Source organism: Myxocyprinus asiaticus, chromosome 16 (genome assembly GCF_019703515.2).
Source record: "Myxocyprinus asiaticus isolate MX2 ecotype Aquarium Trade chromosome 16, UBuf_Myxa_2, whole genome shotgun sequence".
Lineage (NCBI taxonomy): Eukaryota > Metazoa > Chordata > Actinopteri > Cypriniformes > Catostomidae > Myxocyprinus > Myxocyprinus asiaticus.
This window is the reverse complement of record NC_059359.1, coordinates 41,706,196-41,724,390: the sequence shown is the minus strand read 5'-3', so window position 1 is coordinate 41,724,390 and position 18,195 is coordinate 41,706,196. Positions and strand designations below refer to the sequence as shown.

Here is an 18,195-nt window from a genome sequence, read left to right as displayed (position 1 = left end):
TTAAGCAAGTGATTTTGGATTGCTTTGGAACAGGCACAATGGTGGATGTTTTGAAGCATGTGGGGGTCTACAGACAAAGAGAGGGAAGGTTGAAAATGTATACAAAAACACCAGCCAGTTGGTTCGCACACGCTCTGATGACGCGGCCCGGAATGCCGTCTGGACCCGTGGCTTTGCGGATATTCACCCGTCGGAAGGACCGGGTTACATACGCTACAGAGACAGAGAGTGAACTAACCTCTGTAGCTTCGGCCGGGAGAGCTCTCTCCGCGAGGGCGGTGTTATTTCCCTCAAAACGAGCATAAAAAGTATTTAGCTGATCCGGGAGAGAGGCAGCAGTGTTCACGGCAGAGTTTTTATTCACGTTGAAGTCTGTGATGATATTAATTCCCTGCCACATGCTTCTAGAGTTGGTGGTGTTAAACTGTCCTCCAATCTTGTTCCTGTACTGATGTTTTGCTGTTCTGATAACAGCATAACTGGCTTGTTTATGCTCCTCCGCATTCCCAGAATTAAAAGCGGAGGTCCGCACATTAAGTGCCGCGCAAACATCGCTATTAATCCATGGCTTCTGGTTCAGATAGATCCGTATTGTTTTGGTCGGAATGACATCCTCTACGCACTTTCTGATGAAACACGTTACGCTATCAGCGTAAAGCTTGATGTCGTCATCAGAGGCGGACCGGAACATCTCCCAGTCCGCGTGATCAAAACAGTCTTGTAGCGTAGAGTCTGATTGGTCCGACCAGCACTGGATTGTTCTGAGGGTGGGTGCTTCCTGTTTCAGTTTCTGCCTGTAAGCGGGCAAAAGCAGAATGGAAGAGTGGTCCGATTTGCCAAATGGTGGGCGGGGGAGGGATTTGTAGCCATCCCGGAAGGGAGAGTAGCAATGGTCCAAAACCCGGTCCCCTCGTGTGTTGAAACTGATGTGTTGGTGGTATTTTGGTGCGACTGATTTGAAACTGGCATTGTTAAAGTCCCCGGTCACAATGAACGCGGCCTCAGGGTGCGTGGTTTCCTGTTTGCTTATAATCCCGTACAGTACCTTGAGTGCCCGGTCTGTGTCGGCTTGTGGCGGGATGTACACAGCAGTGATAATGACCGCTGTGAATTCCCTCGGTAGCCAGAATGGTCGACACAGAAGCGTGAGAAATTCCAGATCAGGAGAGCAGAAAGACTTGATAGAATGTACGTTCCTCTGATCACACCAGGATTTGTTGATCATAAAACATACACCACCACCTCTGCTTTTACCTGAGAGGTCTTTCACTCTGTCCGCTCAGCACACGGAGAACCCCGCGGGTTCAATGGCTGAGTCTGAATTTCTGTTAGGCAGATAATGCAGCAGTCCCTCGTCCCTCGTTGGAAAGAGATCCGTGCTTTCAGCTCGCAGAGCTTGTTATCCAGAGACTGAACATTTGCCGGTAGAATACTGGGTAGCGGGGGTCGATTTGCGCGGCGTCTTACTCTGATGAGAACGCTGGCTTTTTCCCTTTTCCTTTTGCGTTTCTGCGGCCGGGCAGCCCAGACAAAGGGCTCCACTGGTGTGTTTGTAAACAGCGGGTTGGCATTGAGGAATTTGAAGTCCGGTTTACGGTGTGTAATTGCTGATCCAATGTCCAAAAGTGTTTGTCTGTCATAGACAATAAGGCAGACAACATCCAAGACAAAAAACATAAGAATTGTAAACAAAACAAACAAAACACTACCATGTTGTGTCGGAGCTCGCAACGCAGCAGCCATACTCGGCGGCATCTTGAGTCCAGATGCGCCGAAATTCCTGTGCCTGATGGTTCTGGTGCTCAGAGCTCTGAAGCGTCGGCCAGAAGGCAACAGTTCAAAAAGGTAGTGGGCAGGGTGACTGGGGTCCAGAGTGATTTTTCCAGCCTTTTTCCTCACTCTGGAAGTGTATTGTTCTTGAAGGGGGTGCAGGGGGCAACCAATAATCCTCTCAGCAGTCCGAACTGTCCTTCGTAGTCTTCTGATGTCTGATTTCGTAGCTGAAACAAACCAGACAGTTATTGAAGTGCAGAGGACAGATTCAATGACTGCTGAGTAAAACTGTATCAGCAGCGCCTGTGGCAAGTTGAATTTCCTCAGTTGGCGAAGGAAGTACAACCTCTGCTGGGCCTTTTTCACAATGGAGTCAATGTGGGTCTCCCACTTCAGGTCCTGTGTGATGGTAGTGCCCAGGAACCTGAATGACTCCACTGCTGCCACAGTGCTGTTTAGAATGGTGAGGGAGGTCAGTGTTGGGGTGTTTCTCCTAAAGTCCACCATGATCTCCACCGTTTTGAGCGTGTTCAGCTCAAGGTTGTTTTGACTGCACCAGACAGTCAGCTGTTCAATCTCCCTTCTGTATGCAGACTCATCATCATCTCAGATGAGGCCAATGACAGAGGTGTCATCTGCAAACTTCAGGAGCTTGACAGAGGGGTCCTTGGCGATGCAGTCATTGGTGTAGAGGGAAAAGAGTAGTGGGGAGAGCACACATCCCTGGGGGGCACCAGTGCTGATTGTACAGGTGCTACAAATGAGTTTCCCCTGTCTCACAAGCTGCTGCCTGTCCGTCAGAAAGCTGGTAATCCACTGACAGATAGACATGGGAACAGAAAGTTGGTGTAATTTATTCTGGAGTATAGCTGGGATGAAAGCCAAACTGAAGTCCACAAAAAGGATCCTTGCATATGCCCTGGACTGTCCAGATGTTGCAAGATATGATGCAATCCTATGTTGACTGCATCATCCACAGACCTGTTTGCTCGGTAAGCAAATTGAAGGGGATCTAGAAAGGGTCCAGTGATGTCCTTCAGGTGGGCCAACACCAGTCTCTCAAATGATTTCATGACCACAGACTTCAGGGCGACAGGTCTGTAGTCATTAAGTCCTGTGATTTTTGGTTTCTTTGGAACAGGAATAATGATTGAGCATTTGAAGCAGCATGGGACTTCACACTGCTCCAGTGATCTATTGAAGATCTGTGTGAAGATGGGGGCCAGCTGGTTAGCACAGGATTGAAGACACGCTGGTGAGATGCCATCTGGGCCTGAAGCCTTCCTCGTATTTTGTTTCCGAAAGACGCGGCTCACATCATCTTCACAGATCTTAAGTGCAGCTTGAGTAGCAGGAGGGGGAGGAGGGGGGTTGCAGGAGGTGTTGGTGTTTGTGTGAAGTGAAGGTCAGAGTGGGTGTGGGGTGTGAGATTGGGCCTTTCAAATCTGCAGTAGAACACATTCAGGTCGTCAGCCAGTTGTTGGTCCACCACAGGGTTGGGGGTAGGAGTCTTGTAATTTGTGAGTTGTTTCATTTCACTCCACACTGATGCAGAGTCGTTAGCTGAAAACTTGTTTTTCAGCTTCTCAGAGTATCTTCTTTTAGTCACTCTGATTTCCCTGTTCAGTGTGTTCCTGGCCTGATTGTACAGGACTTTAATCCCACCCCTGTAAGCATCCTCTTTGGCCTGACGAAGCTGCCTGAGCTCTGCTGTAAACCACGGTTTGTCATTGTTGAACTTTAAATAAGTCCTAGTAGGAATGCACATATCCTCACAGAAACTGGTATATGATGTAACAGTATCTGTGAGCTCGTCCAGGTCTGTGGCTGCAGCCTCAAAAACACTCCAATCTGTGCAATCGAAGCAGGCTTGTAATTCCCGCTCTGCTTCATTGGTCCATCTCTTTACAGTCCTTACTACTGGCTTGGTTGATTTTAATTTCTGCCTGTAGGTTGGAAGAAGATGAACCAGACAGTGATCAGAGAGTCCCAAAGCTGCTCTAGGGACAGAGCAATATGCACCCTTTATTGTTGTGTAGCAGTGATCCAGTATGTTCCTGTCTCTGGTGGGGCATGTGATGTGCTGTTTGTATTTGGGCAGTTCACGTGTGAGATTTGCTTTGTTAAAATCCCCAAGAATAATAATAACTGAGTCCGGGTATTGTTGTTCCATGTCTGTGATTTGATCAGCCAGCTGTTGCAGCGCGGCATTCAAACACGCGTTTGGCGCGATATACACACTCACCAGAATAAACGAGGAAAACTCCTGCGGTGAGTAGAAAGGCTTACAGTTAATAAAGAGTGCTTCCAGATTAGGACAGCACATCCTCTTTAATGTTGTTACATCTGTACACCAACTTTCACTGATATAAAAGCATGTTCCACCGCCTCTCGTTTTCCCTGTTAACTCCGCGATGCGATCCGCTCTGAACAGCTGAAAGCCCGGCAGATGTAACGCACTGTCCGGAGTGGCTTCACTCAGCCAGGTTTCTGTGAAGCACAAGGCAGCAGAGGTTGAAAAGTCCTTGTTTGTGCAGGTGAGGAGATGTAGTTCATCCGTTTTGTTAGGAAGAGAGCGGAGATTTGCTAAGTGAATACTCTGCAGCGCTGTTCGAAATCCGTGCCGTCAGAGTTTGACCAGGGCACCGGCTTGTCTCCCTCGCCTGCGTAATGCAGAGTGGATTTAATTTCTTTCCAGATTGTCTGCCATTTTGAACATACTTTTTCAAACTCCTCCTAGGCCGTATGTCCAAATTGCATATAATTTTGCTTGTGTAATCTATGGACACACACACAAAAAAAAAAAAAAATATATATATATATATATATATATATATATATATATATATATATATATATAAAAAGCTTTTTGATAGACCAAACCATTCTCATATAATTCTTCAACGAAAGGTGACGACGGTCAGCATGCCAAAGATGTTGTGAAGCTATGTCTTGGCTACGCTTTGGCATATTGAAACAAAACTTGGTGTATATTATCACAACCATGACTTTAGAGTACTAAAGCTCAATACCTAAAATACTGAGGCTGGTCTCTTTAGATTCCTTGATGTATAGAGATTCGAATGACACCCCATGTATGGCGCCAGAATTTGTTTGGATTTTGTCATAAAATGCTGTATTTTACAAATGCATTGATGCATCAGTACAAAACTTGGTATGTGTAATTGGTTTTATGCCCTGAAGGTACCTGAGTCAGCATAAAGTCCACACAGAAGGTTATTCTAGCCAAGAACCATTCACTTATATAAGAGGTGGATGTTTTGAGGCAGTTAAATATAAAATCTGATATAAGTAATAACCCTAAGACAAGTGGATTTAAGGAGGAGAAGGGTTTCAGAGAAAACTCTCGCAGCGCACAGCAGTGAAACCAGCTTACTTGCTAACTGAGAAAATTTAAATGTTAGGCAAAGAGAGAATACGCAAGTTGATTGGCTAACCATTTACACATCAAATGGCCTAACATCTTACAACGTGTGAGCCAACTGGCTTGACATATCATATGTGAGCAAGCTGATTGGCTAACAGATAACAAGTTCAAAGAACCTATCAGCTTGTGCTATTCAGAGTTTCATGCCTGAACTTTGCCATTTTTAAGATTCAATGCCAGAAGCCTCACAAATGTCAACAAGAACTCTTTTTTGATGTGTTCGTTTTCATCTGGAAGATGTATTTTTAGAGTGTTTGCCCATAAACTTTCCCAGTTGGATGTTAATCTGAATGTGCAAGCCAGATGTGAATCTAAGATGTATATCAGATGTTTGTACACAATATTTAAAACAAGATGCTTTCCAGATGATGCGCTCTTTATCAGATGTTTTGAACTGAGCGTAAACACGATTTTGTGTTTTCAGCACACTGGTAAATCCGGTTCATCCTAACTCCCTGAAACTGCATAAAGCCAGACAATCTGATTGGAACTTTTCATTCTAAGAAAACTCTCATCAAGCACTTTGTAGGTGTGCTGCCTGATGCTGAGATTAGCTTTTAGTTTACCAAACTGTTTTCTCACAGGAGGAGAGAGAGCAGCTGAACGAGGTTAAGACTCATATCGCTGGCCTAAACAAGAGAGCCAAAACCATCATCCAGCTGAAGCCACGGGACCCCACTACCCCCTTCAAAGGCAAACTGCCCATCCAGGCAGTGTGCGACTTCAAACAGATGGAGGTAGACACAGCCATGTTCACTGTTAATCACTCAGGTACCCTAAGCTTTGTGCTGTATGCTTATAATCTTTATCTCATAATAGATCACGATGCACAAGGGTGATGAGTGTGCGCTCATCAATAACTCTCAGCCGTATATGTGGAAGGTTCTAAACCGTTCAGGTAATGAGGCCACAGTACCGTCTGTCTGCTTCCTGGTGCCACCCGTCAACAAAGAGGCTGTCGAGAGTGTGTCCAGGTAAATGAAAGTCTCACGTAGCCAGACCATTGACAAAATAGCAATAAAAAAGAAGAGCAATCCATAAAAATAAGGTATCTTAAAAGGCAGCATCATTTTGATACTTACTTTTGGAACAGTCTTTGCATTGTGACTGGGAGCAATGATGATAATGCCTTAAAATGATGTTTTTAGTTAGGCAGCTCACTAGGGTTTGGAAAAAAGTCATACATGTTTAAGGATATTTCTATTTCCTTAAGGTATTTATTTTTATCCAGTAGTGATAATATGACCTAAAATGCATTGAATGTTGATGTTTTTCACAGTCTGGAGGCAGGTCATCAGCAGATACTGCTTCTATGGCAGAGACTGCACACTGACTTGAGAAGTCTACTGTCCTGGCAATACCTGATGAAAGACATCCAGCTCATCCGCTCATGGAACATCACTATGGTACATTCCCTGCCTGATTCATTACATAATTAGATACATCTGAGAGTGAATGATTGAGCCATCAATTTAACAAATTGATAATTAAAATGTATTTGCTTGTGAAATACCAGTCAAATGATTGGACACACTTGACTGAATTTATGTTTCTCATGATCTTAAAACCTTTTGATCTAAAGGCTTATGCTTGTGTATTAGTTTTGTAAACAAATATCAATTGTGCCTACATATGAATTTCATTACAAAACTAACATTTTATTAATTAGGGGCCAAGCACCAAAGGTGCTGAGGCATTTATTGTTTCTGTTAGTTTTCTTGTTATTCTGCTTCCACTTTTGAAGTCTAGGCAGCACAAGGAACCGTATGTAGGAAAATGGTGAAATGTGGCACACTGATAGGGGTCTGATTTGGGGTCTGTAACTTAAACCCTCTAGCGCCACCAACAGTCAAAGTATAATTTATGTTTTTGCCTATAACTTTTGAACCGTAAGTCCTAGAAACATATTTTTTCCCTCCGATTCCTTAGGTCATGCCTAGTCCCAATTAGTTACATTTTTTAAGCTCTGCCCACTAGATTTCCCACCATTTTAAATGTTCCCAAAAAACAAATGTTTTTTTAAAACTCCTCCTAGACCGTATGTCTGATTCACACAAAATGTTCTGTTATCACAAGCATGATGTGAGGGTACAGTGCCACCTTGTGGTGAAGAAACATGAAAAATTGCTATTTTTTGTTTATAACTTCTGAATAGTTTGGCCTAAAATCACGAGACTGGTTGCTTTATGCTTGGGGCATATGCAGTCGAATGATACCCAATTTGCCATAGTTGGCTATACTTCCTGTACACCATTTCAAATTTCAATGGAAACCTACTTTTTGAAACTCCTCTTAGGCTGTACATCCAATTTGCACAAAATTTGCAGTGTATCATATAGGGACACTTATGACAAAAAGTAATAATTTTTTATTTATTGACCAAACTGTTCTTGTATAATGCATAAATTAGTTATATAGCAAGATGCCAATAAGGATCTGAGGCTGTATCTCATAAACGCTTTGGTGTATTGACATGAAACTTCATATGTGGCATTGTGACCAAGCCATCACAATAACAAATCACCTATTGGTCAAAAATTAAAAGCATTTGTATTACACTATAAGTCATTAAACTAATGTTTTTTTTTACAACTCTGCTTCAAATTATCACCAAAATTTAAAATTCAATCAAAATATTTGCCATTGGTGTGCTTGGCCCTGTTATTGCTGCTTGCAGCTATATTTATTATTATTATTTTTAATGGATGAGTTTGACAAGACAGTGAAGGGAAAGCAAGTGTCCTGCATACATGGGAACTCCTTTAATACTGCTTAATAAGCATACCTCAATAACGTTCTTGTAAGTTTGCAATGGCTAAGTTATATATAGGAAACAGTCACTTCAAACAGTACATAAAACAGTTGTTTGATTGAATAACAGGTCCCTCAAGGGCCCACATTAAAGTGTGGAAATTATTTGACTTGGAACAATTTTGAAGATTAAGTTTGAAGATGAAAGTTTGAAGTTTTATATTTGAAGATGCAAATATAAAAATAATGAACATCAATGCAAGACTTGTATGTTTGTCCTGATTGTTCATGATTTGTATTTGATACAATTACGTTTCAGTTCAAGACGATGAAAATGGACGAGTACAAACTGATTTTGAGGAACCTGCAGCTTCATTATCAAGACTTCCTCAAAGACAGTAAAGACTCAAAACTCTTTGATTCAAACTATCACATGCAGATCGAGAGGGACTACAAGGAGACCACACAGCATTTTGACAACCTGCTCCGCACTCTGGAGAAAGGTACAGGCTTTACCCCTGCAACACATATACGCCCAACCCCGACGAAGCCCATTGTTCATACCAGGTAGCATGAAAGCCTTTTAAAATCGAGGCTGATATTTTAACAGATGTTGGGTAACTGTTTAATTCACATTACAGGAGCAGTTTTCAGAACACAGGGTGAGTCATAAAGTGATGCTCTGCAGGTGGTGATGAGCAAAAATTTGTCATCATGGATGAGCTGCTTTAAAAAAGGAAAAACTTTAGCTCACTTTGTCTGCTTAGGTCGACGTTTGTTTTCTGCGCTTTAGCTAACTACTCATCTCTGCAGAATGTGCACGTTTTTTTCTTTTGTTTATTTATGTTTATTAGTAGCCTTTGTAATGTTTTTATTACATCTATCATCATTTTTAAGAGATTTTTCATTTATCTTTTGTGCCTGATTTTTGGTATACCTCTCAACAATACCGAGGAAAAACACACATCCTGAGTCGACTGCTGATGTAATTTAGACTCTGGTGTCAGTGTGGAATGTTTATATGTAGTTTTGATGTATCATATGTGCTACTAGGGAGAATCTGTCATATTTTACCCCAAGAACAAAATAAATTATAAGAAAATATATTTTGCTTAAAGAAAATGAAGCCTTTTTTCAGTCATTACTGTAAACCCCAAAAAATCTAATTTGCATTACTATAATGTGAAAAAAGTAATATGTTTAAATTGTAAAGTATTTCTACATCATGTTAGTATTTTTTACTGCCTTAAATTTATGCTAATTAAATAAAGAAAATCATTGCTTTGAATTTTATTAACTTTAAACTTACTGTATTACTGTAATGAGAATCACCATTGAAAATAATAGAAATTACAACTCAAAAATTAAATGTTGAGTCGCATTACAGTAATATGGTCAGGGTTAATGTTCTTAAAGCAAGGATTAATTTTTATTATGCAAAATAGCATTTCTTATTTTTCTCCTTTGATTTTGTGGGGACATGTGACCTGGCCATGTTTTCATGAGATTCACCCACTATCACTTAATGGATTGTGTGTGTGTGTGTGTGACCAAAGTGACATGAATGTTGGCTGCAGCGCACAGATAAATGGACGGCTCCCTTCGGCAGTGATAAACTGTTGCTTCCCTCTTGTATTGTTGAGAAAAATTGGTAGTAACAATTCTCTTCTTTTCACAGGTGAACAGGATGAGTCGATATGTAAGACATACATCACTCAGATCAGAGACTTGCGTCTGCAGATAGAAGACTGTGAGTCTCGCACAGTGGCCCGTATCCGACAACCTGTGGAAAAAGATCCACTCAAAGACTGCATCCAGAAGACTGCTGAACAGAAGGTACGACTGAAAACTCACTATCTTCCCTCCCCCTTTTTTATATGTATTTGTCTTATCCACTTAATAATAAATATTGCGCAGCTGAAATAATGTTTTAAAATCATATTTGTGATATTTCACAAAGCCTGTCAATAACATAACCAAGTAATTTCACCCCAAAATCAAAAGAAAAAATTAAGAAATATACAATGTATTTATTTACTTAAAACTTTGGACTGAAATCAGAAATGTTCTTCATGAGATTCACTCAAATTTATCAGAGCTTCTGAGAGTGTGTGTTGCTGTTTCCAACAGAAAGTTCACATAGAGCTTGAAGGAATCAAGAAGAATGTAAATAAAGTGTCTCAGAAAGCTGAGGAGCTCATGGCCTCTCCAGAGCAGTCCAGTACTCCAGTCCTGCGTTCAGAGCTGGACATCACCCTGCAGAAGATGGACCAAACCTACAACTTGTCCTCTGTGTATCTCGAGAAGTAAAGCTCAATTTCATCCATGCTGTTTTTGTGTCTTTAGCATAACAGATAAACTATTCAGAATGGCAGTGTCAAGGACACTACTTTTCATTTATGTTTTGTGTTTGATTTATCCTCTACAAATAAACTTTAATTAGACCTAAGATCAGATCAAGAATTTGTGTCCTTTGTAGGCTTAAGACAATAGAAGTTGTGATCCAGAACACACAAGGGGCAGAAGAGGTTCTGAAGAAATATGAGAATCGCCTGCGTGATGTTCACACGGTTCCTACAAATGTCCAGGATGTCGAGAACTACTGTTCTGAGCTCAAGGTAATTTGGGATGTAATATTTAGTGTTCACTGGGTAAATAGTTACAGTGGCAAGAAAAAGTATGTGAACCCTTTGGAATTACCTGCATGTATGTATAAATTTGTCTTAAAATCCGGTTTGACCTTTATCTAAGTTACAATAATGAACAAACACAATCTATTTTAACTAATAACACACAAATTATTGTATTGTTCTTGTACATAGTGAATACATCATTCAAACATTCACAGAGTAGTATTCAAAAGTATGTAAACCCCTAGGCTAATGACATCAACAAACGCTAATTAGAGTCGGGACTTGGCAAACCTGGCATCCAATTAATGAAACGAGATTGGAGGTGTGGGTGTAAGCTACTTTGAATTATAAAAAGAATATGATGTGGACCATGCCTTGCAAAAAAGAGATCTCAGAAGACCTACGATCAAGAATTGTTGCTTTTTATATATTTTGACAGATAGTCTATAAATGGAGATGATTTAGTACTGTGACTACTCTCCCTAGAAGTAGCCGTTCAGCCAAGATACTGTAACTCAAAGGGCAAACCGCAGAATGCTCAGTGAGGTAAAAAGGAACCCTAGAGTGACAGCTAAAGACTTGTAGGAATCATTGGAACTGGTTAACATCTCTGTTCATGAGTCTACTATACAGAAAACATTAAACAGGCATGGTGTCTATGGCAGGACACCAGGGAGGAAGCCGCTGCTTTCCAAAGAAAAATTGCTGCACACCTGAAGTTGCCAAAGACCACCTTGACACTTCACAATGCTACTGGGAAAATGTTTTGTGGACTGATGAAACTAAGGTTTAATTTTTTGGGAAGATTACGCAGCACTACGGATGGTGTAAAAAGGGCACCACATACCAACATGAAAACATCATCCCAACGGTGAAGTACGATGGAGGGAGCATCATGATTTAGGGCTGCTTTCGGGCCTGGACCGCTTGCCATCATCGAGAGAAAAATGAATTCCCAAGTTTAACAAGATATCCTACAGGATAATGTCAGGGTGGCTGTGTGCCAGCTGAAGCTCAGTAGAAGTTGGGTGATGCAGCAGGACAATGACCCTAAACATCGAAGGAAATCCACTACAGAATGGCTTCAAAAAAAGAAAATCCACCTTTTGGATTGGCCCAGTCAGAGCCCAGACATTAACCCAATAGAGATGCTGTGGAATGACCTCAAGAGAGCCGTTCACACCAGACATCCTAAGAATACGGCAAATTCCTTCTGAATGCTCTTCAGGTCTAATCCGCAGCCACCTGGAAAGGCTTGGTTGAGGTTATTGCTGCCAAAGGTGGATTGACCAGTTATTAAATCCAAGGGTTCACTTACATTTTCCACAGCACTGTGAATGTTTAATAGGATGTGTTCAATAAAGACATGAAAGATTATTATTGTCTTTAATTGTGACTTTGAGGAAGATGAGATGCACATTTTGTATCCAATGAATGCAGAAAACCAGCTAATTCCAAAGGGTCACATACTTTTCTTACAATACAATCATTCATTTTTTTTGATTATTTTACTTTGTTTTTTACTTTTTATGTCATAAAAAAAAGAATTAACCTAGCATTGGGGGTGACCAAATTGTAAAGTTTAAGAATCTGCCATTGAAAAACCCATACAGACTAACTTCTGATCTTAATATTGGTTGGGCATGTCACTCTCATTGTCTATGCTGGTTATGGCCCAGCATATTTGATTTTCCATTTATTGAAAATACTTTGGCAGAGGCTTTGCATGTTTTAGGACATTTGATCACAGATATTTAGAGTGCTTGCATGGCAGCACTGGACTGATATTCCTCAAACATTCTGGTTAGGGTTTATTCTAAATTAAGTAAGTATGTAACCTAAATAATTAACTCAGAGACAACAGCTTTGGTACAGATGTCTTTCAAACTTTTAAAAATGTAGGCCTTTGATGTGCTAACTATTTTTGTTTTGTGTAAACATTTTTCTTTGTAGGAAATATAGTTAAAATTTAAAAAATTGTTGAATTGAAATTTGACATTGATGGGATGTTCTGCATTCAATATGTAACTGTCAGCGATGACCATATAGCCTCCTTTAAACTGCAGAATTTAGTTTTAAAATTATATTCCTGTGTTTATTATGTAGTTTTATATTCAATTCAATTTATTTTGGGATTCAACAGCAAACTTGTTTATTTCCTTCTCCTTTATAGAAAATGCGAGCTGAGGCAGAAACCCAGCAGCCAAGGTTTGATGGTATGGAGAGAGAGCTGGCCATGGCCACAGCTGTCAGCCAGCGTATGGCTCAGATTCACACTGAGAGGGATGCTGAACTGGACCACTACAGACAGCTGCTGGGCAGCCTGCAGGACCGCTGGCGTGGAGTCTTCGCTCAGATCAACCTGCGTCAACGTGAGCTGGAGCAGTTGGGCCGTCACCAAGGCTACTACTGTGAGAGCTACGACTGGCTTATCCGCTGGATCGCAGATGCCAAACAGCGGCAGGAGAAGATCCAGGCAGTGCCGATTTTTGACAGCAAGACACTGAAAGAACAATTAGCTCAGGAAAAAGTACTGAAGGACTTCAATATTATACATTTTTCATTCCTTGAAATAGAAGTAAGAAGTATGAATGAAGTATAACATGCTTTTTCCTTTTTCTTTTTCCACAGAAACTTCTAGAAGAGATTGAGAAAAACAAAGAGAAAGTTGATGAGTGTCAGAAATATGCCAAAGCTTACATTGATTCCATTAAGGTAAGACTGACCGTTTCACAGAGTTGCATACATTTGTGGTTTTGTTTTGTTTTGATCAGTCTTTGTTTTGATCAGTCTTTATTTTTTTCCAGGATTATGAACTGCAGTTGGTTGCCTATAAAGCTCAGGTAGAACCTTTGACATCTCCTTTGAAGAAAACGAAGATGGAGTCTGCCTCAGACAACATCATTCAGGAGGTTATAAAATTGTCATAGATCTTAGATCATTCCAGCAGTATTTTTTACAAGTACATTATTTAATAATTTACACTTATAGTATGTCATTTTCATACCTTTCCTTTTTTATAATTTGAAATCCACAAGTTTTTTTTTTTTTGTAAAACAGTAAATCCTATCCATTGAATCTAGAAGCTGATATCATTTGAATGATAATCTTTCAAAGTGAAAATGTTGTGTTTTTTCCTCCTAGTATGTAACTCTGAGAACTCGTTATAGTGAACTAATGACCCTGACCAGTCAATACATCAAGTTCATCACTGACACACAGGGTCGCCTAGAGAACGAGGAGGTGCGTAACATCATCAAGGGTCCCTAATCATACCAAACTAATCCAACACACTAACATTAACCAACCCACCACTTATCAAATAAACATTTACTCACATATACTAATGTATGGTTGACAAGACATTTACTCAATTACTGCAATTTTGAAACAAGCTGCAAGCATTTAAAAACTAGGTAACAAGAGGAGCTTGACAGAATTTTCCTACTTGGAAAAGTGGAAACACTTTGATCAAATATTATTTAATGCCCTTGCCTAATTGTCTTGAATAAAACATAAATTAAATACAAATATATGCAATCATCATAGGTAACCATTTTAAATTCGTAAGAATTCGTTTTTATATTGCACATTTAGAAATAGCCATTTGTTTTAAATTCTTTTTTTAAATTTATAGTATGAAATTCTAAAATGTCATTTTCCACACAAATTAATTTATTTAACAAATCTGTAATTAAACCGCTTTTAATGTTTAATATGCAGATAAATTATTTGAATTGATATATATATACACTATATTAAACACTAATTTAATAGCCAACATTCGTTGAAAGAATATACCAGCAACTTTTTTGGTTGAGGTACAGGATTTAGAAGTATATTAACAGAGCAGAACATATTAAATCAGGAAGTGTCCAATACACATTGGGGAAAGCAATTTGAATGAGGCTCACTTTACCTATATACTTCTCTCATATGTCTATCAAACCCTAACCCTTGATTTCTTTGCTTCTCTTAACTGCTTGCCAGTGCTTTGTCTTGATGATTGCTTGAACTATTTGGGCTCTAAAGAGGTAAAACTTTTCACTGTGATCTAGTATTTCCATATCCATATTCCAGTATCGGTCTCCATTAATATTCTGCATTTCCCCTCATCTTCAAACTTATATGATTTAGTCTTTCTCCTTAAATGTGATTGTAGCTTTGTTCTCTGTAGTTTTCTGATTCTCATAGCTAATGACAACCGATTTACTTAATTGACTTCTTTGACTGCTGAACTTAAATTGTCTCCATACTACATAAGGTTAAAGTTGTTTTAGTTTTATATTGGAGTAGTAGAAATTTATTTTTAATTAATTAATTTTACGTTACATCACTGAATTATGTAAAGCAAAGATAAAATTTGAGTTTATTTTAATATATAAGATTGACATTACATAATTACATAATTCATGATCATTATTTTAATATATACAGGATATTCAGTATATGTGTGTGCAAATCTTTGAGAATCAGACTCCTACTGCTTATATACACTGATCAGCCACAACATTAAAACCACCTGCCTAATATTGTGTAGGTCCCCCTCGTACCACCAAAACAGCACCAACCCGCATTTCATTTAGTAATGTTGCAGCCTTATGCTAAAATGCTTTAAAAAAAAATTCACATCAATCTACACTCCATACCACATAATGATAAAGCAAAAAAAGATTTTTTTGATAACTTTGAAAATGTATTAAAGAGAAAAAAACTGAAATATCACATTGACATAAGTATTCAGACACTTTGCTATGACACTTGAAATTTAGCTCAGGTGCATCCCATTTCTCTGGATCATCTTTGAGATGTTTCTACACTTTGATTGGAGTCCACATGTGGCAAATTCAATTGATTGGACATGATTTGGAAAGACACACACCTGTCTATATAAGGTCTCACAGCTGAAAATGCATATCAGAGCAAAAACCAAGCCATGAGGTCCAAGGAAATGCCTGCAGAGCTCAGAGACAGGATTGTGTCAAATCACATACAAATAATTTTTGGCTGCATTGAAGTTTCCCAAGAGCACAGTGGCCTCCATAATTCTTAAATGGAAGAAGTTTGGAACAACCAAGACTCTTCCTAGAGCTGTCCGCCCAGCCAAACAAAACAATCGGGGGAGAAGGGCCTTGGTAAGAGAGGTGACCAAGAACCCGATGGTCACTCTGGTTGAGCTCCAGAGATCATGTGTGGAGATGGGAGAAACTTGCAGAAGGACAACCATCACTGCAACACTCCACCGATCTGGGCTTTATGGCAGAGTAGCCAGACTGAAGTATCTCCTCAGTGCAAGACACAAAAAAGCACCTAAAGGACTCTCAGACTGTGAGAAACAAGATTATCTGGTCTGAAACAAAGATTGAACTGTTTGGCCTCAATTTCAATCGTCATGTCTGGAGGAAACCAGGCACCGCTCATCATCAGCAATACTATCCCAAGGATGAAGCATGGTGGTGGCAGCATCATGCTGTGGGGGTGTTTTTCAGCGTCAGGGACTGGGGGATTGGTCAGGTTTTAAGGAAAGCTGAGCACAGCAAAATACAAAGATATCCTTAATGAATACCTTGTCCAGAGCACTCAGAACCTCAAATAGGGCCAAAGGTTCACCTTCCAACAGGACAATGACCCTAAGTACACAGCCAAGACAACGCAAGAGTGGCTTAGGGACAACTCTGTGAATGTCCTTGAGTGGCCCAGTCAGAGGCCGGACTTGAACCCAATCGAACATCTCTGGAGAGACCTGAAAATGGCTGTCCACTGACAGTCCCCATTCAACCTGACAGAGCTCGAGAGGATCTGCAGAAAAGAATGGCAGAAAATCCCCAAATCCAGGTTTGGAAAGCTTGTCGCATCATACCCAAAAAGACTTGAGGCTGTAATCACTGCCAAAAGTGCTTCAACTTAGTACTGAGTTAAGGGTCTGAATACTTATGTCAATGTGATATTTCAGTTTTTTATTTTTAATACATTTGCAAAGTTATCAAAAATCTGGTTTTTGCTTTGTCATTATGGGGTATAGAGTGTAGATTAATGTGAAAAAATTTATAATTTAAAAGCATTTTAGCATAAGGCTGCAACATAACAAAATGTGAAAAAAATGAATGGGTCTGAATACTTCCTGAATGCACTATCTATCTATCTATCTATCTATCTATCTATCTATCTGTCTGTCTGTCTGTCTGTCTGTCTGTCTGTCTGTCTATCTATCTATATAAATTAAGTTATTTGCAACCTCACCTCTTACTTTGATCGTGGTGGAGGCTTGTCTACCTGAATCATTGCTTTAAACTACAGCTTATTTTCCATAACTGACTATTATTACTGCTTACTTTCCATAACTAACTGTTGAGTATTTGCTTGTACTATTGCTATTTCATTCTTGTTCTTCTCACTGTTTGGTCAGGCCACCAAATAAATGACTGTTGTTCTCTCTTAACAATGGCATATCCTTAGAATGAAGTGATTTTTTAATACACTTAAAGTTTGTATTAAAGGTGAAGTGTGTGATTTCTGTGCCACTAGAATCACCAAACAGAAATTATTAAACTGGTTTTCCAAACACTGTCACCGTCTTCCATTGGTCTAAAGAGGTAGTCAGGTAGTCCCACATCAAACTCGTGCCAGTGGTTGAGCCAATGTTCCTGTGTAGGGCTGATCAAGATGCTCACAAATCAATGGGCCTCATTCAATAATAATTGCATGGATTTTGCATACTTATACGCACAGGACAAGTTTTCACAAAACAATTACGCCTGATTCACAGCAGGTGTGTACACATATAAATGTGTTCTTACCCTGGTTCTAATGTTTATCAATCCAAATAATTCTAAATGAAGTAGCGCATGCACAATGTTAGTAATTTGCATAAAACACGCCCAAACCATCTCCATATAAGGGCTTTCAGCACCACTGTATTTGTACAGTTGTAAATGTGTAGTGAAAGATGCCACCAAAGCAAATGGCCAAAAAACATCACACTATAATTGCGCAGTACTGCATTACAATTTAGAATGATTTTATAACATGTACCAAATACTGTAGATGTTGGATGAACTGAAGACGTGCTTGGGGCGCTGTTTGTTCAGGACCATTTATCTGTGCCTCATTGTTCACAGGTTTAGACTGTGTGTGTCCAAGCACTTCCAACAGCATTTTAATGAGAGCGTTTGTGTTACTAAGTAGAACCCAGCTTGAGCTATAACACACATTATTTTTGTTACTTTGAAATAAGACTATAGTATATATAATAATACTAATTTGAACGTGTGTCTGTGTTTGTGTGTGTATGTATATACAGTATACAGCATATAAATAAATATATATATATATATATATATATATATATATATATATATATATATATATATATATATATATATATATACTGTATATATATATATATATATATACTGTATATATAGTGTGAATAATTTCAATAATTACATGTTTATTCCATGTTTATAAGGACACCGGGAGTATGTGATTTTTTTCGAACGTGTAGTTTCCGTTGGTCCTAATTTTTTTGATACATTTTGAATACATTTTAGTGCTAACTTCTTGATGAATCATGATATATTTGTGAAAACA

The 18,195-nt window shown here is 39.4% G+C and overlaps 1 protein-coding gene across 4 annotated transcripts in view; it reads left to right on the top strand.

Annotated features, from left to right (window-relative positions):
- LOC127454368 (plectin-like) overlaps window positions 1–18,195 on the top strand; it is a 199,716-nt gene that overhangs the window by 166,988 nt on the left and 14,533 nt on the right. For all 4 annotated transcript variants that reach the window (XM_051721514.1, XM_051721515.1, XM_051721516.1 and 1 more), the window contains exons 20-30: window positions 5,806–5,958; window positions 6,041–6,195; window positions 6,501–6,627; window positions 8,292–8,475; window positions 9,651–9,808; window positions 10,103–10,278; window positions 10,452–10,590; window positions 12,779–13,135; window positions 13,237–13,320; window positions 13,413–13,517; window positions 13,750–13,848. In XM_051721514.1, the coding sequence (XP_051577474.1) occupies window positions 5,806–5,958; window positions 6,041–6,195; window positions 6,501–6,627; window positions 8,292–8,475; window positions 9,651–9,808; window positions 10,103–10,278; window positions 10,452–10,590; window positions 12,779–13,135; window positions 13,237–13,320; window positions 13,413–13,517; window positions 13,750–13,848 (1,737 nt within the window). The remainder of the gene's footprint in view (window positions 1–5,805; window positions 5,959–6,040; window positions 6,196–6,500; window positions 6,628–8,291; window positions 8,476–9,650; window positions 9,809–10,102; window positions 10,279–10,451; window positions 10,591–12,778; window positions 13,136–13,236; window positions 13,321–13,412; window positions 13,518–13,749; window positions 13,849–18,195) is intronic.